This window comes from Daphnia pulex, chromosome 3 (genome assembly GCF_021134715.1).
Source record: "Daphnia pulex isolate KAP4 chromosome 3, ASM2113471v1".
NCBI lineage: Eukaryota > Metazoa > Arthropoda > Branchiopoda > Diplostraca > Daphniidae > Daphnia > Daphnia pulex.
In genome coordinates this window covers 3,642,992-3,664,162 of record NC_060019.1, presented here as the reverse complement: position 1 = coordinate 3,664,162, position 21,171 = coordinate 3,642,992, and the positions used below count along the sequence as shown (strand labels likewise).

The 21,171-nt window shown below is 38.1% G+C and overlaps 1 protein-coding gene and 1 pseudogene across 1 annotated transcript; both read left to right on the top strand.

The window, feature by feature from the left end:
- The first annotated feature begins 14,018 nt into the window (after positions 1 to 14,018).
- Positions 14,019 to 18,719, top strand: LOC124190274 (annotated as a pseudogene).
- Positions 18,720 to 19,828: 1,109 nt separating this feature from the next.
- Positions 19,829 to 20,600, top strand: LOC124191529 (97 kDa heat shock protein-like). The gene is made up of 3 exons (XM_046584816.1): positions 19,829 to 19,897; positions 19,976 to 20,254; positions 20,336 to 20,600. The coding sequence occupies exons 2-3, from the start codon at positions 20,036 to 20,038 to the stop codon at positions 20,564 to 20,566; spliced, it is 450 nt and encodes a 149-aa protein (XP_046440772.1). The 5' UTR covers positions 19,829 to 19,897; positions 19,976 to 20,035; the 3' UTR covers positions 20,567 to 20,600.
- The last annotated feature ends 571 nt before the right edge of the window (positions 20,601 to 21,171 follow it).

Here is a 21,171-nt window from a genome sequence, read left to right as displayed (position 1 = left end):
TTTTAACAAAAATTTCAGATGGACGCAGCAAAAACCTTTGCTGTTGGGGAGTCTTTTAGTAAGAACAAAGTTGTTAAACGCAAGCTTTTTGGGCCAGGAATCACCTTTATCGATGAATTGTAAAAAGTGTTTGTTTTTTTTTACTTTTTGTCTTCAAAAACCAATTGCACTTTGTTTTCAATTAAAAACAAATCAAAAACCACAGAAATTTGTTGGCAGCTGGAATTTACTCTTTTCGATGCAACGATTTCTAATTTGTTCCGCTTGAAGATTGCCACTACGCAAGAATCTTCGAAAGAAGCCTAGAAAACTTTCGAAAGGGAAAGCACTGGTAGTCTCAACGCCACACCCATATATTTCAACTTCCTCCCATAGATGAGTCACCTGATGATTCACAAACCTACAAGGAATACCAAGCTCGGTAAGGTCAATCGAATATCTATGTAATGTTTTTCGGGTTTCAATGATATTAGTTCTAGAGACTGGTTTTTTGTTTAATGCTCCCAACAGCAACATGCCGTACTTTAAAAGCATTATATTTCAAGATTGGTTTCATCAAGATTTCATTTAAAAAGGGGAAATAGTAAGTAGAACAAGATATTGCGTTTCACGTGAATTTTTTAATTTTTACAAGTTGAAAGTTTGCCCACATAACGGTCAAATCCAAAAGGACGACATAAATAAAGAATTTAATTCGACGATCAGCTTCGTCAATCTTGGAACTACTTAGTTTTTCCTCTTCTGGAACAAGAATGAAACCTTCAAATCGCCGGGAAAAAGCTCCCTCTATTCCAGTGTGCATGGGATCTATGATAAACCCTGTAACCATTGGGAAATCAATTTTTACGAAAGGACTGACATCTCTCATATCCTTTGAGTGTTCGTCACCAGATAAGCTATTTGTATCGTACTTTAAAAAGTTCGCGTCAGTTCTCCCTGGGGCATTGACACTTCGAAGTAGAAAGGCACGATTAATCATTTCTCTCTTTTGAATGCAACGATCACATGACCAGTACCCTGTATGACCTTTTGTCCGTTTCAAGTAAGACCTCATGGGCCCATCCGCTATTATGCAACGAAGCGAAGCTGTCAATTAACGACCTTGAATGCACGCACTATCTGAATTCAATGGGGACAATCGACGAAATTCACCGATCAATTCGGAGAGAAAACTAGAAATATCACCCAGTTTTCTCTTCCCCACATAAAACCCTATTACAAATACAGATGTGTCCAAAATGATTTCGGTATCTTCTTCGTGTGTTGCTGTTGGTTGGATCGAATGGATTATTTCTAGAATTGGAGTGATAGTTACTGCATTCTTATCCTCGTTGAGTTTCGCTTCTTCAATGTGAATATCGACTTTGTAATGAGGTACAGCTGTTATTATAGTATAAATATGTCTAGCGTGAAGTTATCCCTTCAAAATAGCTAGTCTTTGCTAGATCAACTTTGGACTTTGTGTCAAAAGCTTTAATCTAATTGCAAATGTAATTATTTTTATATTAATAACAGTGTGTTACGGCTGGTAAACTTCATAATATTTAGAAAAAAGACTAATTCTATTTCATCAAAATACGAAAGAACCAAAAGCATACAGGAGTATTTTGTAGTTTTGCATTTTCGGCATAAATGGGAAAAATCAAATACAAGATCAGACAATACAAACATGAACAGCTAGTTTCCTGTGTTGAAGTTCAAAATAAAGACCTGCATGCACATAATTAAAATGATCACTTACTCTGTCGCGCAAGATTTTTTGCAAAATACCTGGATTCTTGAGATATACGTCAACAAACTGGAGAAGGTCAGCTTCACGATGGATAAGTCCAATGGATTTCCTTTTTAATGCATTCTCAATTATGAAATGAAAGTATTTCCCACCGTTAATTATCCTTGCTTCAGACAGTTTTTTGTGTGTTGGGTCATTTGTTGATGCTGGAAAGTCAAATCCATCAATTTTCTTTAATTATTTTCCAGTGTTTGGCAGTAATAAATAATCGGATAATGGCTCGTGAACTTTAAGGAGAGTTCGCAGATACGTCATATGGTTTTGTTTTTGACTGGTACGTGCAGCAAAATGTCGCAGTAGCTGTGTGAATGTAAGTGAACTTCGTTTACAGTTTATCTAACAAGCGATCCACGATTCAAGTAGACCGAAATCCCGGAGCAGCTTTCCAGATCTAAATCCGGAAACGCCCTTAAAAATATATAAAAAATATAGTCATGTTTGTCTCTGCACGCCGGATTTACCTGCGTTTGCAGAATGACGAAATTCCCGCCCGTTTACGAGATATTGAGCGTTAAAGTTTGTTTGTTTTTTAATTTTGTCAGAAAGTGGGGGGACTTTTACATCACTTTTCGGAAAAGCGGGGCAGCTAGAGTAAAAACTAATTTTATAGAAATGTTTATTGTTATGTCAACCACCAAAATCCAAAAGGAATTTCCTTTCCGGATTTTCTTGGGTGAAATATGACTATTTTTAGTCATATCTTGGGTATTGGGTGAGATACGACTAAAAATAGTCATAATTCTAATTGGGTATTGGGTGAGATACGACTAAAAATAGTCATATTTCTTCGTCAAGATTCTGTTTTGTGATACATCGTAGAAATATTGAAAACCCAAGATTAATCTCGTAGCCTTCACACCTTAAACAATCCGAGACTTCTTACCTTATTTGACCTTGTCACTTTCATATTAATATTTGCTCTTGACTCCCTTCAATACACTTTTTCCTCCTTTTTTGATTTTCGGGGTGGAACCTCTGCCCGAGTGTGTGCCTGTCAAGTGTCAATGTAGATTGTTTTATCGCTGTATGTATGTGTGTGGGAATATTTAAATAAAGTTTTGACCGGGATTATTTGCTGTTGCCTTCCTCCTATGTCACGGACCGACGGGCCATATATCTATCGTTCCTAGTAGGAGTGACCGAACACTAGAATAGATTCCGCGTTCATCATGGCTGTTATGCATCGATTGTAACTATTCTTTAACTATCCTTATTAGTATTACCGGCGTATTATTTGGACAGTTAGCTGAGACTAAGAATATTGACTCGGTCCCACACATCCATTTGCCTCTGACGACTTTCTTGAAGTGAGAGCAATTTTAAAGATTCCACAAAAGACCGTGTTACTTTAATGCTTACAGAGTACTGGCCATGAAGTTTGGCTATCTGCGAATACCTCCATCATTCGATGAAAATTACACGACTTCAAAGACTACAAACAGATGTAATTCCCGATGATTCTCCATCATAATATTTTCTTTCTCACGTTTGCTTTTATTGCAATATCTTTTATTTCTAGTTATTGTTTAATTTCTTTTGTAGCAACATGAAGTCAAGAATAAGCTTTAGCGTCGATCTGCGGGGTAAAGATTGGCATAGTTCTCCTAACCAACGACATTCCAACCATTATTATTTTTATGTGGTTCAATAAACCGAAGAGCGCTGGACTCTTTTAATCGTGAGACGAAACAGTGTGGTTAGGCTGTTTAGCCATATCGGTAGTATTATAGTTACGTACATTGGTATGACTGGATTCGTGCCCGCTATAAGGGACGTTAGATTCATGACGAACAGCTCTTGTTTAATGGATGCAATAAGTCCCTTCAATGCAAGTGTTCTGGAGCTGTTGGATGCCCTGTAAGTAAGTTTCTGTGGTATACTGCTCCTCAGCGTCAAGATTGGAGGCAGCTACGAATGGTTCGTGTCGATTAGCTCGTTAAACCTGTTAGAGTTATATATCAGAAATGTTAAGTCTAAGTGCTTACACTCGAATAGAGTGTGTTTTTCTCTACTGATAAGCATAGGAGGTAAGTGAGATTAGACTCGTTTTAGATTAGACACACAGTAATTTTTCAAACATCTACTTGTTGCGAGTGTTCCACACAGAATTTGGAACCTCCCCACATCAACGTTGAGATCTACCACCTCAAGTCCGAGTCATAAGTTCAACGTCGTCTTGGTTGATTTTCCCAGAAATACCAACAGTTCCATCTAGTGCTGAATGTGGTAACTATAAACCTCAACACTCTCTCTCATTCAGAACTAAGATAATTTCATCAATTTTAGAATTAGAATTTAGAACAACAAAAATGAAGTAAGCATCTTTTACAATTTGTTGAGTGAGCAATATTTCCATGTTACGCTACCACGTAGTGAATTGAGTGCCATCAACCTTTCTTAATTGCTTTATAGCATCCAAAGAGTAGTTATTGAGCCATTCTGATAAGTTCTTTAACGGTATGGCAAAATCTGGGCCCATAACCTGTTGGTGTTATATATCAGGGATGTTAAGTCTAAGTTTTATAGTTTAATCCACACAATCTCAGCGCAGATAGCGTTCACGCATCAAAAGAAATTGACAGCTGATTTCATGTCAGTTGATAGAATGAATCTCTCAAGTCCTATATAGAATCGAAACAAGTAAGACTGAGTTGGACTCCTACATCGTACGCTGTCACCGTAAAAAAAGCTAAATATCCCTCTTCTTTTATCTCGCGTTTATCCTATCGAGTAAATTGTAATTCTATTAGGGTGATAGACCGCGTTGAATTGATTTGAATGTTTCATTGGTTTCATTTCCCAGCTCTAAACTGATCACATAGTTCTCTGTTTATAGTTATTGGTTGTTGCATTCTTAATCTGTGTGATATAAATTAACTTCACTGATGACTTAATTGTTTAACCATTTGAATTTGAATTTAGTTCAATATCCACGGTCTAAAATGGACAATGTTCGTACATCACCAACTGAAAGATCTTCCTCGGAATCAGATGAATTTTCAGATGAATTATTGGGAATAATGTTAAATGGAGCATTCATTTCACGAACTGAAAATCTATCTAAGGATGTTGTTAGAGTTATATATCAGAGATGTTTAGTCTAAGTGATTACAGTCGAATAGAGTGTGTTTTTCTCTCCTTATTAGCATAGGAGGTAAGTGAGATTAGACTCGTTTTAGATTAGACACACAGTAATTTCTCACACATCTACTTGTTGCAAGTGTTCCACACAGAATAAGGAACCTCTCCACATCAACGTCGAGATCTACCACTTCAAGTCCGAGTCATAAGTTTGACGTCGTCTTGGTTGATTTTCCCAGAAATACCAACAGTTCCATCTAGTGCTGAATGTGGTAACTATAAACCTCAACAAAACCTCTATAAATCAATGTAGTTAAAACAGCGTATAAATTTGGCTCTGGGCGTGGCGTTGAAGATTAAAGCTTTTACTCGTTTGACCGGGTTTGTGTGCCTGCGATTTGCGTTTATTCACGCTGTAATCAACGAGCTTGAATTATCAACACAAATCAATTAGTTTAAAATTCAACCATATGACCTTGATCTTCTTCAGCCATGTTTTCAAATTTACTTGTTCGAAATTTTGGCGAAATGTGACGTCCAAAGTCTGTTTTGAATCTTGATTTATATTAAATCTTATTTTAAAATTTTAAAATCTTGAAACTTTCAATCGTGTGATTTTGCGTTTTGTGTTCGTGTTGATGTTTTTCGCGTTAACAACAATACAGGAACAAGAAGAAAGAATCTGTTCAAGAATTTGTTCGTGGATATATGTTTGGTTAAACTATATTTGTGAGTTTTACGTGTAACAACGGCCTTAAATTGTTTGACTAACAAGCAGAGTTCGCATGCCCTGTTGACTAAAAAGATAACGAGTTCAAAGAAGCTTAGGACAATTGTCATAATTTTTTGTGCTTCCAGAAAAAAGGTTATTATTTATTGCAATGCCATCTAAGAGTAAGAGGAGTAAAATACTAACGGTTTCTGTATTACATCTGTTAACTCCCTCCTTTTCTGTCTCTAATCAACCGCGTATTTTTTACGTGCAATATTTGAGGATTTGTCCAAGCTAAATTGATGAAAAATAAATTTTTCAAAAATTATTTCAAGCGCAAACGAAAGTGCTCTATCCAGCTTAGAGTAAGTAGTGTCGGGAGTAAATTAAATGTGAAAATGATGTTATTGCTAAATGAACTCAAATAAGGGATTACGCATATCTACAAGTAAAAGTGTAAACTCTCTTGCAAGAATGGAACACAATTAAAATGAAAAGAACAGCAACTTAATTTGGGGAAAACAAACATTAAAACTTCAAGTTCTTTAATTCTTTTGGTAGATTATAAATAAAAGATTGATTTTTTTTTATACTTGTGGTTTTCTAACAGAATTCTCCGTAATTTTCTCATTTGTATAATAATAATAATAATGTAACACATATTTAACGTGCACTTTTACAAATATACTAAACGGCTGTCATCAGCTTGGACGAATGATTGGCTTTTTTAATTGTGTGTCACTCTCGTAATTGCTCGTTTTCTCGAAAAGATTTTTAGAGTGGTCGAACGAAACTAGACTCGCCCTTGAAAGCAACCAAGCCTCAATGGTAGTATTTCAAGTATAGATAAGCCAACAACAAGAAATAAATTTTAAAAACGAAAAATAAACTAATCGGAGTAGTCTGGAACTATTCTGCTCTATAAATATCAATTCTTACTAAATGCACTTTGAACAACTATACAAAAATTAATACCAAATTCAAAGCAAATGGAAATCAAACTGATAATAAAATCGACAATGTTGTTCGATGTGTGAAAATTGTTTGCATGCAATCTTTCACATAACAACAAGTCCTCATCCCCATTGCCTGGCAATAACTCTGTCAAAATTTCACAAGTAAGCAAAAATGAAAAAAATCATTAGTTATTGGAATTTGAATGTATGATGGAAAAGTAAATCTGATAGCTATTGATTTGAAAATTCCAATATCTGTAGCTGAGAATCGTAATGTCTTGTTTTGTTTGAAATTCCAGAATAATCAATGATGTGACTTCTCTAACGATAGCAATGATGTCATCGTTATTCGATGGTGAGATCCAGCGAAGAGAATACGGAAGAATGGGAAGTGACAGCAATGACTATGGCATTCTTTAATGTAGCTTTGGAGAATAACATAGGAAATTACATAAACGAGTAGATTTTTTACTATATCTTGGAAAAACTTTTGAGTTTTTGTTTGAACATCTAAGAAACCAAATGTCATCTCAGGTAAACGTGTGTGCAGCAAAACTTTTAACTGATTGATGTCCATCGCCACAATAATGAGAATAAATAGTAGATTTGCCCATAGAAAAAGCAACAAGCAGAACTTCCCTATGAAGAAAATCTGTGTGGTTTTGCGTAGAGAAATAATCCGGAAGCGCTAGTGGCAAGGAACATTCATTTATGTGTAGTTCGCAGCATAAATGTGATTGACTGGTTTTTCTGAGATGGGATGAAATAAGATAGCCGCCTTACTATATTCTACCTTGTAAGTATATTTAGCTGTAGCTCAGAGCACTTGGTTGCTAGATGACTTTTACGTTTAACCCTTTAACCGTGTTTACTTCGGTGATATTTCCCAATAAGATAGCAAACAAGCAAATTTCATTGGAACTTTGTAAAATAAAATTGAATCTTAAACACACATGGTACGGTGCTTACTTTTGTCGAGCTCGCTTTCGTATAATCTCGAAGCCAATACCAGGTTCGCCGATTTGTTCTGAATATTTGAATACCATTTCTATGGCGATGTCCCGGCAAAAGAAATCCCAGTCAACTCTAGTTTGGTGTGACAAAAATATTTAATTGTGTATCTGAGTGTATCCTTTGGTTGTGTTCATTGGCCATAGATCCGTAACATACCAGTTTTCTTTTAAATGAACAGTCTAGAATGAAACCGTTTTATTTACCGAAAAAAAATTTGGGTAACACGTAATATGTTATTAATTGTGTAGACGTTAGGCAGTAACATAAAGTTGACGAGTTTCAAAACGAATAATTGCTAAAAATTTCATTAAGAAAGACTGACATAACAGGTTCAATTTCAAAGATGAATTTAGATGAATTTAGCAGATGAGATACTCATGAAATGGAAATTTTTGAGGGTTGTAATATGAGGGGATATCCCGGAAGAAATTCTCAATTATAAAAGCCTGAAGTCTGATTGAGGGTATTGCTGACGCGTTGGACGGTGCAAAAATTTCAAACGCTGACCGGATCCGGTCATCCCGTTGTTCCTTATCAAACTTTCCATTCAAGATTGTTCGTATAATATTTTAGGAACGTTTTGCGCGGGATTCGGAAGCGATCTGATCCAAATAAAAATTGTATGAACATTCGTTACGGGGGGGATGTAACGAGCTCAGAGAATTTTCGTCGATAGCTTTTGTATTGGCATGCACCTTCAGCAAAAGCTCAATACATTAAAATCACTTGTTTTCCATTATACTTCTGGCAAGCTCTTAGTAAAAGGGATTCTTTGTTTTACGTTTACAGTTTTCATTATTGTGAATGTTAACCTCGATCTTGTTCTTCAACCAGGTGCCCTGTTTTATTATTTTTGGTATCACCAACAACAATTTAAGAAAACGAAATATCAGACGTGAAATGTCGTCCTTTTTTTGGCTGCATCATGAAAACCATAAAGAATATATTGCTAATGAAGTAATGACGTAAAAATATTTGAGTCTCTGTTGATGAAACCACCAACGTAATGAGCCAAATGATTGGAAACGTGGTTATTGGAATTCCATCTGCTGAAGAACACAAACCAAGCTACGATGTGAACTTTATTTTTGGAAACAATCAGCTTTTGGGAGATTCTTTCGACGGAAAAACAATTTACTCTAAGTAAAGAATGCAGTCGCCTATATGTTTCTTTTTGGGAAGACCATCAAAGATATTTATGCAAAAATTATCCAACATCTTTGTGAAAAGTATATCAACCAAATTTCAAAACATTTGGTTGAAAAACATAGCACTGAGAGGACTGTAAAAAAAGCGTTTTTGCATAAGGTTCTCTCGCTCTTCCAAAGACTTTCGGTAGGTGCTGTACATAACACAGACTGACATATTTTGATGTTGTACGTCTCTACACCCTCGTTTTTAGATGAAGTACGCCCTCTTTCCGCAATAAGCGCTTTATTTTTCCTAGCTGAGATCCCCACCAGTGAGGAATTCGTTTGGCCAACTCATTAATGGTTCGTTTCATCCATTTCGTAGTCACCTTTAGATACCTAAAATGAGGGGACGGCGATGTAACCATTATGAGTGAATTAAATTTTGATTCTGATTGATTCTATGAAGTCAGCAGTTTTAACACATTGGTGTGAACTCTAGAGATTTGTGAACTAAAATAGCTATCCTACGCCAGTCCTTCTGGGCAATCTTTCTTGAGAGTGTGGAAGGTGCGAAACACTAAAGGAGTTGTTCTGACTAGTTTTACCATCTGGTGATTCCAAAGGGTCTGTTGAGGTATACTCGGTGTTGCCCAATAAGGCCGTTTATTAGCAGTGGCTTCAGTCTATCAAGAACAGACCTTTGTTGCTTGACATTTTCTTCTTGTTACCGATAAAAACTGAGATTCCTGCGAATGATGCCATTCAAAGAATCTTCTTTATATCTTCCTATGCAGTTTTAACAGTCTACTTCATGGCTCGGACTACTGCTGTTGATACAGTTTGTGATACATTCGCTCTCGTCTGACGTATACATGTGATTTCCAATATTTCTTGCAATTGTTCCCTCTTCCGTTACATCTTGTTGTACCATGTGGCCGATTCTCAACCATTTCCGGCACCGGTTGTACTGTAACTTGTTCCTGAAAGGGCATAGCAATTTTGACGCTGTTTGGTATTCCGTATGGATATGTGAGAAGGACAGTTTCTGATCAGTATTTCTAGCGAAAGATAGTCGATGCATAGTGCGTCCATTATGTACACGCACATGCTCGACCGAAGTACAAAGCGTGTCACACACAACATTTTAAGCGGATCTGTTAACCAATTAACAGTGGCCGATATTTTATATCAATAATAATTACCTTTCTTTATTTTTTGAAGTTGTCTGGGGAAGGTAAGGTAAACAAAAAATTTCATTTGTTTCAGCTATTTCTGTTACCCAAGATGAGCCACAAAGATAATAAAAAGATTGAAGGCTAAGAAAATTAAGTATACGGCGCAGAATAAGACACGATCACAATAATAGCCCCGCCAATAGCACGTGTGAATCAACAATTCACGAGGATATCAATTGAAATGAGATTAACTAAAAATATAGTATCTCGAATGATGAACACCATAGTTAACTGAAACGCTATCGCTAACAATGAAGGCTAATCACAATTACAATTAATTTACTTCTAATTATCGGGGTTACATCAGTCACACTGACACCAGAGTGACACACGATTTTAACAGTTATTTTTTTGAACCTTGATCCAATTTCTTAGTAAGGCACTATCGACGTGACATGAAAACACTGCAAATCAGTTAGGATTCGGGAGCATTTGTGAGCTCGAAACATAAAAATTATTTGCGTGCAGTGTCATCTGTCGTCAACATCGATGGCTTGATGAATACAAAGTCAATCATACTCTATATGTTAATTCTCTGTGTATTTTACGGTGGTCAACAGGCCGATTCCTTCCGAAGTATAATCAGGAACAAATTTATAAACTATGTAAATCAACCAAGAACTTGCATTACAATATACGTTGCTATTCTTAGTTCAATAAACACAATTAACAGTTTCCCGTTAGAGTAAGCACTAATTGGACTGAGATGCGGAATATTGATGAGTATAAATAAAAAGGAAGCTTCTCGTGGGCCGTGGCCCATTGCGTGTAAATAGATTGAGTGACTGAGCTAAGAAATGATTCACCGTTCGTTTCAATCAGGCACTTTGAAATTTGGTTTTTTAATACGCAATGAGCACTGTCACAATTAGAATACCCCCATTTTTACCACCTGCGACGTTAGTTATATAGGTCAGGAGGAAGCAATACGAACAGGTCCTTTGAGATGTCAACACTCAACATTGGCATTTGATTGTCAAATAACATATTACACCATAGCTGTTGCATAGTAACCGGTCCAGTTTTACTCTCCTAAAAGAACCTTAGAAACGCAATGGGTTGGAAAGACTTCATGACGTGATTTTTTCCAAAATATGCCCTGCCGCCAATTAAACGCCCATCGTGATTATCTGGTAGGCCTACTCTCATTTGAATAAAAAGAAAAGCCGTAGGCATGGAAAGGACACATATACGATAAGAGATGTGGAGCAATAAAATGACCTAATGACATTGGCTTTTCCTACCTTGGCAGAATTCAAACAGCACAAGCTAATCCTGAAGGACGAAATCATTTTCCAGCGATGCGGAGTACGTCCACAAGCAGGATGGCGGGCCACACATCCTTCCCTGTAGTCAATAAAAATTCCATTTATTAGTTGGTTGATATTTGATAGAACTACTTGACTCTGGTACATTCAGATAAACTTAAATAGATAAAAAAAGATACATATGTCGAATAAAATTGCGAAATACCCATATGATTGCCAACTAAGTCATCACAGATGGCGTTAGAAAGGCGGCGCAGATTAGGACATACTCACAACGACAGCACGAGTGAATCACCGTAATTGAAAATTTTCCTGGGTTCACTCTAGAGTTAGACTTTCAAGGATTCCAGTTTTAGAGATACACTTTCTCTAACGAATGACATCCACTCGAATGCGAGTGACAGCTCTTGTTGAAAACAAGTTTAAATTGTAGAAATATCACTGGCCAACTGGACGCCAACTCGGCAGCAAGGCGATTGCGACTGATATACTGAATTAAATTGCGACTGATATACTGAATTACTGAATCTTTCGTTAAATGACGACTACAAGAGCTACACGCCATTGGCGGCGTTTTCAACTCACCACCACCGCGTAAAGGAAATGCCCGAAATAATATTAGCTGCAGCCTGCATTGCGGCAGATAGGCCTATTATTCAAGCGATTCACGGTGATGTCATAATTCTGATCAAATTAACTAAACTAATCGTATCTTGGATTATGAACATCATACAAAACTGCAACAACTGACGATCACAACAAAGGCTTTTCCGATTATAATGAACTAACTATTCTTTACCAGAGTTTCGTCAGTCATACGGACACCATAGTCACATACGTGTTACATACATTTATTACTTAGGACCATTATTCATTAAATTATTAAAGATAAAGAAGAGATCATACAGGTCTTGACATTACTGCTGAATAGACACATAGTTCATCTGCAGGCTGCAGCTGAACCCTGTACCCCACTTCACATAATCGCCATCTTCATTACATTAATGAAATAATGAAAATCAATCCAAATCTATTTTAACTTAAAAGATAACTCGCGTTAGTGAAAAGACTGATTCTTCCCTAACGCTTAGTCCGGAATCTGAATTCTTTCCGATTATCGACATTCATGCACTTATTAGTTTACTCCAATCAACTATCAACATTTCTTCAAAATTCTAGTATATATATCACGTATAGCTTATTGACAAACCAAATGCGTTGCCTAGAGATTCTACTTAATTAAACGCGTGAATTTCATAGTCATAAAAAGATAGTTCGATGCAGCACACTTTAAGTAAAAGTGTTCATTAACAGAAATGACGTCAACGAGAAGACAAAAGTGATTTTTTATATCACCGTTCAACGAACGAAACTTGCTAGAAAATTATAACTACAGTATGTCAGATTGTCAGCACACATCGGATAGGCCTGTCCCTGTCGAAGGCGCTAAATAAAAATCTGAATCTGAACTTTGTTTGAATTTCGTGACCATAATTTCTTATCTGAATTTAGTTTGAGAGGTTTGAGTTAATGAACATTATGAAGCGGTTCAATCACTGTCTTTTATCACCCAACTGATGGAAAAAAATTTAATTTTCATCAAGGAACACTTCCATTTACTAATGTCAAATAGCCACATCTGAATTTGTTGGATGATAGATTTTAACATTGTGATTACCGATAATAATGATAAATAATAATAATGTGAGATCATAGTCGTGATATTCGCACTGAGCCACTGACAAATCTAGTCTATTGGAACTTAGAATCTGATTAACAGAGTTCGGCAATGTCGGATCTTCATTCCCAATGGAAATATGATGTATCAGAGGGCTTATGTCATTCATAACTAAAGTAGTAATTCAAATTACATTTAATTTGGTATCTAGGGACATTGTGTACTAACAAATTCCTTTCAATAATTGCCAGATAGATTATGATAAGATAAACCATTTTTGGCCGGCACATTGCAATTCACGTTGGCACTGGCAACGAATTATCAAGTTCATTTAACTATAGAACGCCTCTTGATGCCAACTACTCAAAACGCGTTATTGAAAGCCATCAAATATTCAGTAACACGGGGATAGTTGACACAAAGGAAATTATTAATACAAAGGAAAGTTGAAAGCATGGCCGAACCAGATCAATGGAGAAAAGAGTTAAGTGTGCATTCTCGTCGATAAACAGTATGTCACTCGTGACTTCAGCAATAAAACTAAAGACATTCTAGTTGCGGCTGGTTTGGTTCGGCTGCTAGTTTTCTTGCCGGACTTGCTAGCTCCCCCTCTGGTGGGAATAAAAGTTATTGACTTGGGCTTCAAAAAGAATTGCAGTGCAGTTGTGCATAGCTTAAATCTGTAATACAATTTACACTTTTTTCAAATTGAAATTCGCGTGAAACGAATGGAAGCAACAAATACTTGTCTGCGCGAAATTGTGTTGAAAAACTTACAAACTCCATTCAGCTGTCAATGATGCCATCTATTGCTCATGCAGCAAGCTTCTATCGCGAAAATTCAAAGGCAATCGTTCTTCTTAGAAAACGATCACTCAGCGCTTGTGTAACAAATTATTTAAGCACAAAATTGGGAGAAGCCGAAAACGATTTTCATTGACATGTCTGTAATAAATAAGTTGACGCCTTAATAAAGAATACCAGTTGTAAATAAAGAACAAAAATTACCTTAGAACTTTGATATCTGGAAACGACAGTTTTCTATGGCAAGACGTTAATTAGAGTCCTCCAACATTACAGTTTTCCTTTGAATATTTAATCTAACTTTGTATCTCTGAATCATTTCACCTACCAAAAGCACAGAAAAACATGGAGTCTATAAGAGCTGCAGTCGCCACTTCTGAATGTGAGGAAAACAGTAGTCCCTTGAAGGTGATGAAGATAATTTTTCTCGATTTTTCTACTGCTTGATATCGAAAACAGAAATTGTAATGGCTCAAAGTACTTGGTTGACAGCTGGGTGTAGACGAGACAACCCTTGGAAACTTCACATTAAATGAAAATCAGCAATATGCAGGTGTACCTGCTCTATTTGCAGCTGTTGTGTCCGGCCAAGAGGATGTGATTGATTAAATACAGGGTTCCCGTGCCGCAATAAAAATTTTTTCCCTTGACTTTTTCCTGATTTTCCATGCAAAAAAAAAATAAAATTCCATTACAATCTTTTCTCATGTTTTCTGCAATTAACCTCTCTTTATTGAAAAATAGCTTGGTTATAACAACATTTGGTTATAACAGCATTCACAAAAGTCCTAATAGATCGTAAACTGAGACTTGACATCTTCTCTTTGCGTTATTTTCCCACTTGCATGACTATTTAGAGCTCCAATTCCGTAAAAATTGCCTAGTTCTTTGCTCACACAAATCAATCGACAAAAAAATGTCGCGTTTGATTTGGGATCATTCTGCAGCCATGGTTTGTATTCTACTCGGAGATTTAAAAAAATATATATAGATTGTCTTGTTGGATGGTGGGCATGGAATATTGCGGTTTTCCGTATAGGGAGGATCGCCCTGACAAAGTACAGTATTGATTCATCTCAGACTTTCGAATAAGACTAGCTTTAAGGAATAAAAGAGAAATCGAGAACGCTGAAGAATTTCGGGCATTGTCAAAGCAACAGCCAAGGCACTGGAGAACGCAAGCATTCCTCACCAGTCGACGTATTCTCAAGAAATTCGATTGATATCAAAATCAAAACTGATTTGTCGTTGACAATTTATATAAATTTGTTCTCAAGAATTGGGATACGTGAAAATTAAATTGTTCCCGAATTTACTAAATCATCCTTTACTTCATTGAACTATTTCTGGCACGTCCAGCCAATTGCACTCCGTTGAAAGACCGAGATAATTGTTGACGATCGTACGCGAATTTGAAAAATTACTTCAGAGTCGCAGATGGCTTGATCTTGAATCACAATTGAACAAGGAAGATACACTGCTGACCTTTGATAGGCTAAAATTTTGGCTAAAATTTCTGTGCAGTTATATTTGGAGACTATTCAGAAATTCTTTCCGAAGGCATACCGTATCAGAAGAAAAGAACTATTGGAACTCATCTCAGATTTCATCATCACGGTCGGGAAGATTATTACTGTGACCTCACAGCAAAGCAAAGCGCAGAAAGCTAGACTACACAACGTGCTCGAAAAGCAATAGGTTTACGAACGAAGGTGCTCAAGTTTCGAGCCCAACCTTATTTTGAAAATATCGACCAAAACTCCCCTTCAGTACATCCAAGAAGAAGAACCTGCAAATAAGAGCTTTATGGAAAGCAGGTGCCTATCATAACTTTAAAAATCATGAAAGTTGCACTGCACTTCAACTTCTTGTAGAGAATGAATGTCGCTACACCTTTAAGTGGAATAGGCCAGATTATTTGTCACATACCAAAAATTTCTCGTCAACAGATATAGCGATATTTAATTAAAGATTCTACAGTAACCAGATCAACATTTATGTCAACACAGTCTTACAACCTTTCAAAAACACCCGTGAAGAATACCCATCAAATACTGATTTCCGCCTTTTGAAGGAAACATACACGAATTAGGTTAAATCCCTTTTTTTTATATCTGCGAAAAAAGTGCGTGGATTGACTGACGTGCCTGAACTGAGAATTGGCCAAAACATTTCAGGCAGAGCTCTGGTTCAGGTACTCGTTACTCTCCATTAAGTTTTAATTTTTTTAAATTTGCTTTTTCCTCATCTTTCTTTCTTTCTAGAGATTTGGGCGAATTTGGGTTCAGGATTCACGGCTCGAGACCAGTCGTCGTTTCTGCCATTGAACCTCGAACGCCGGGCGAATTATCTGGACTGCTGGTGGCGATATCCTCATCAGCATTAAATCCATTAATGGCGGCTATGTCCTCGATTCCTCCCACTCGGAGGTGGTCCGGATCGCCCACACAGGTCAGTAGGATTTAGTTTCATTTTTAAGCGCTAGATGGTGTCAGCCAATAATTGGCTGATGACCAACAACCTTTTCTTCAACAATTTGCGAGGAGATATCGCTTACTACTGTTTTTCGACGAGAAAATGCACACTTAACTCTTTTCTCCATTGATCTGGTTCGGCCATGCTTTCAACTTTCCTTTATTGCATTATATACTGCCGGGGAAGGTTTTTTTTTAAATCTTTAAGCACTTGAGCTTCTCTCGCCAAATTGAAAATTCGGAAGTAACGTTTGATGGTTAGAAGAAACCGATAAATTCTTTCATGGTTCCTTCCCTGAACTTGGGCTATATTGTTCCCGACAAATTTGGTCTATTGTACACGGTGCTGTGATGTGACCTCACCATTATCTTTAGAATATCCCCCCCAGCTAATTCACCCGGAATTCTTCTGTTCCTTATTCATTTTTCAGGTACAGATGAGCTGAAACTTGAGATGGCAAGGACATGCAGCATCCTATCTGCGAACCCCATGCTGGCTCCAGACCAGCCAACAACTGGAGAATGGGTTCAGGTAACCGCTAATAATGAGGCCCCAAATTTGGTGGGTTTCCTCTGGAAGAAGAGCCAGTCAGCCAGCCGTGGTGATGAATCAGCCAACAACGTTTGGTACAGGAGGTTTAAGAGGGACCACTGTCTCTATTACTACAAGAACCAAGATGTAAGTACATTTATCTTCTTCTCCTTCACAATCACCAGTGATTCAATTAGTTGGAGGTCAGGGTTGGTTTCCCATGTATTCGCTGTCAAGGTTCTTTCTTTTTACAAAAAAGTTTCCAGTCCCGTCAACTTGAATGATGATGGTGTAATCCAATCTTTAATAGTTTTGTCAGCAATTACAATAGGGCAATAGGCTGTCATGTTTTCTCCACAGCCTCTCTCTTGTCACCTTTTACATCAGTAGTAGTCTCCTCGCCGATGTGTTTATTCTATTGTGGAAAAGAGAGAAGACTATATCTATCGTTTAGTCGGTTTCTAATATAGAAACGTCTAAGGGGGGAGGTTTTATTCAGGTGGAACGAGCGTGAAGATTTGATCACGCCATTGTGTCAGCGTTTCTTTTTTTTGGGGGGGGGGATGGGAATCACTCGAATGAGGCCACACACAACTTAAAACGGGCTCTTGCCAGACTGGTCTAACCATTTAACCAATCATGGGCTAATTCCCATTGTACGGTACACACACAGAGCCAACGATCGATACCGTGTCCTTGCTTCTTTCTCTCTTTACATGGTCTAGCAGGAAGAAGAAGAAGAAGCTCAAATGCAAAAAAATATATCAAGAAAAAGAGTACCGCTTCCATAGGATTGGAGGGGGGAGGGGGTTTCAATAGCCTAATAACAGTTGCTAGCAAAAGGAGTCCCTCGTAATTTACCGTCTGGTGGCCACACCGACGACAACTTTTACTCAATTTTCTCTTTTCTGTCGCAGAGTTCGCAGCCGCTGAGAGCCGTTTCTTTGCTTCACTGCACGGTGACTCGGACGTCGTTCACGGTCTTCTGTTGAGCAATGGTGGGACGATACGGCATTGGCTGGCCGCCGAATCGACGGAATCGGTCGAGCTCTGGCACTCGGTCTTCAATCACGCTTCCAAAGCTGCCATCCAGGTACACGCAGTCGCACACAATGGCCATGATATGATGGGATCAGATAACAACAACAGCTGGGGGGAGACACCACTCTTGAGCTGCTTATGTGACACAGGATATTTGGTTGTTCCTAATCGCAAGACGACGTTTTTGTCTTTTTTGACTCAGCAGAACGTTTGACTTGAGATGTGCACTCGCAACATTGAATTGCTGCCGGCGTCGATGGCATCACCAGACTGCGTCGGCCACCGGGCCAAGGAATGACAGCGTCGCCTCTGCCTTCTCAAAGACGCTTGCCTCTATTTCTACGTCGTCGATATCAACGTCTCCTCGACTCTCGGTATTACATTTCATTTTTATAAATCCTACCCCTAGAATTACGACGCCAGCGGCGCCTTTCACTTGATAGTCTTCCCCCCGTCTACTCGTGATTGGATTTAAATCTCTCTACAATTTCTCTCCATATTTATTGTGCAGGAGCGTTGCACTTGCACGGTTACCGCGTTCAGGCCTCGGGCACGACCGCCTCGAGCGGCGAGCGACGTAAATTCGCCTTCGAACTCTTGCCGCCGGAGCCGCGCATGCGCCATTACCATTTCTACACCGACTCGGAGAACGATCGCAAACGGTAAATTCTTTTGATTCTTTTTAAGATGGAGGGAAAGGAGAATCAGGAGAAGTCACGCCATCAACCCATTTAGTTTTGGGGGAGGTGTCTTGACGACATGACGTGATCTCCGACATGTACACACACCAAACACTTTTTCTTTCTTTTGGGGCTCTTCCAGGTGGATCGCCGCATTGGAGAGTCTTCGATCGATCGTTGGATCAGGGTCGGCTAGTCATCCAACCCAATTTCAAGGAGAACATTCTTCTTTCTAACCAACAACAACATGAATGAATATATAAATAACTGTGTTTCTTTTTCGTTACATATCGAACGGAATTCATTCATTTCACTCCAGTCCTCCTCCTATTTTTCCCTCCTTTTTAGAGAGACCCTCTTTTTGATTTCCTCGTGCGTGTTAGTTTTCCTCCTCCTCTAACGTAACAAACCGTCGCTATTTTCTCTCTCTCAACAACAACCGCAGACAAAACAGCAACAACGATCTCTGAGTGGGTGCCAAACAAACAGATGTTATCCTCGAATCCCATTTGTTTTTATCATGTATTCCCCCCCCCCTTTTTTTATTGTTATTTAAAGAATTTAAGTTTTGACTTTTCAAAAGAATTCTTTGAATTTAAAATTTTGGTGTCTTTTTATCATCTCTTGAGGTAAATAATGACACTTGACTTGACATCACTGTCTTCCCCGATTTCTTTCTATATTGGTGTTTTTGAAAGTTTGAGCGTGATTCCCGATAACAGCTCCCAACCCCTTCCACATCTCAACCAAAAAAAAATAAATAAAGAAGAAAAAAAATTTATTTATAAAAAACGATGATAATCATTTAGTCAGTGACTTGCGTGACATGATGGACGGGAAAGAAAATAAAAAAAATGAAAAATGGAAAAAGAAAATTTAAATTCTTTTTGGGTGGTAACAACAAAACAAAAAAATTGGGTTTTCTCTTTTGTGGGAGTATTTAAAAAAAAGGTACTAGTGTCTTGTGTGTTATCGTTTTTTTTTTTACGTTTTATTATTTTGTTTTTGTTTAGTTTTTAATTAACGTGTACGGGCCTTCATTTCAGACGGTGAAATGACGCTGGATGATGGCCCTCCCCTGGCTTCGTAGTTGTAATAATCGTCGGTGACATCCTTCAACTGGCCGCGGAGGAAGGCGATTTGAGATTCGAGACGCTGCTGTTCTCTCGTCATGGACTGGCGGCCAGCCGTCCCGCCGGTAGAACAAGAACAACTATTAGTCGTCGTCATCTTTGTCGTTGTCGTCGTTGTCTGGTGAATTGGTGATGGTAATCATCGTCCCAGTCTAGACGGATGGCCGGAGATGTTAGGCCGGATGAACTTTGGTGGTGGTGGTGACGCTGTTGTTGTTGTTGGCGGACGTCCCTGAACTGTCTGGAATTCCGCCGGCTGTTGCTGCTACAACTGACTAGACTAGAGTGAACTGAAAGTTGGCTTTATGATGAAGGCGAAGACTGCAAGAAAAACGAATACGTCGACAAATTGCAGCAGCTTCAGGTTATTTCAAATGACATTTTGCTATAATGTTATCTCGGCAAAGTTTAAAAAATTTGTTTTAATTTTTATTACTTTTAGAATTTAGCTGCTGTACAGGCCCGTAAGCGTGATCATGAAAGCACTCCTTGTGCCGCCGAAATGTTTGCTGCTTCGTTGAATCGTTTCAAGAAAGCGTACACTGCTTACAATAGCGGTGATGCAGCCTACGATCACTGGACGCCCGAAGAAGCAAAGAAGTTGGAACTAGCAATTGCTAAAAAAGTTTCTTGGTTGGATGCCAACATCAGCCGTGTGAAGGCAACTCTTAAGACTAAGGACTTGCCTATCAAAGCCGCTGCCTTCCATAGCGAACAGCAGGTAAATTATCCCACTCTCCCTACCTCATCACGAATAATTCTCAGGTCACGATATTTAACATGCATTTAAATTTCCTTGCAGGCTTTTGAAAGCAGCATGAATCCAGTTTTGAACAAACCCAAACCACAGCCTCCTGCCCCACCGGCTGAAACTGCACAGTCGTGCAAGCCAGAGGATGCTGCCAACGGCTCAACAATAGTGCTCGCAGAATTGATCCGTGGACCGCAGTCCCGAATCCATCATGCGAAGTTAATTGGCCGTGCACCACCAACTTATATCGGATGTGCGCTCCGTATTGAAAACCATTGCTAAATTTCATAAAGCTTTACATAATTTTGCTAGGACAATCATGTGTAAGTGGTGTATAAAATGAAATGCGTGTTGAATACCAATTTTAAATCGCGTGAGTTGTAAACTTGTATTATTGAAACGACAGATTTGTAGTAGTTTGTAGTACAAAGACTGTGGTACGCGTTATGTAAAAAACAAGTTTCTTGATTGCTTTCAAGAAACATGACGTTAAACATACTGTGATGTGTATCACATCTTGATAAACTGGAAAAAAGCGCCTTTGAGCACTTGGAAATGAGTGGAAAAGGCGCTATATAAATTGAAACATAACATAACATGTAAAAAACCTGTTATACATATTTTGTAAGCCAGGTCTGTCACAGACCTGTGTGATAGTCTGTAAAAGTGTGACACTACAAACAATTTACAGACTCTCAAAAACAGATCTGTAACAGACCTGAAACAGAGTCTGTGTGCTACCTGGGCTAGTAACAGGGAAAGAAGTAAATATTAAAATGTACGAGCAAATTTATAACTCATATATATTTCCAAAGAATTCATCGACATCTCTGGAGTAGTTTCTTGTAAATTTGGAATATCATAATCCGAATCCCGGACATTATTTT

Bases quoted from the DNA above. Each gene is read 5' to 3' on its own strand.
- LOC124191529 (XM_046584816.1), top strand. From the start codon at position 20,036: ATGTTTGCTGCTTCGTTGAATCGTTTCAAGAAAGCGTACACTGCTTAC. The intron at 20,255-20,335 runs GTAAATTATCCC...ATTTCCTTGCAG, and splicing joins CCTTCCATAGCGAACAGCAG to GCTTTTGAAAGCAGCATGAA.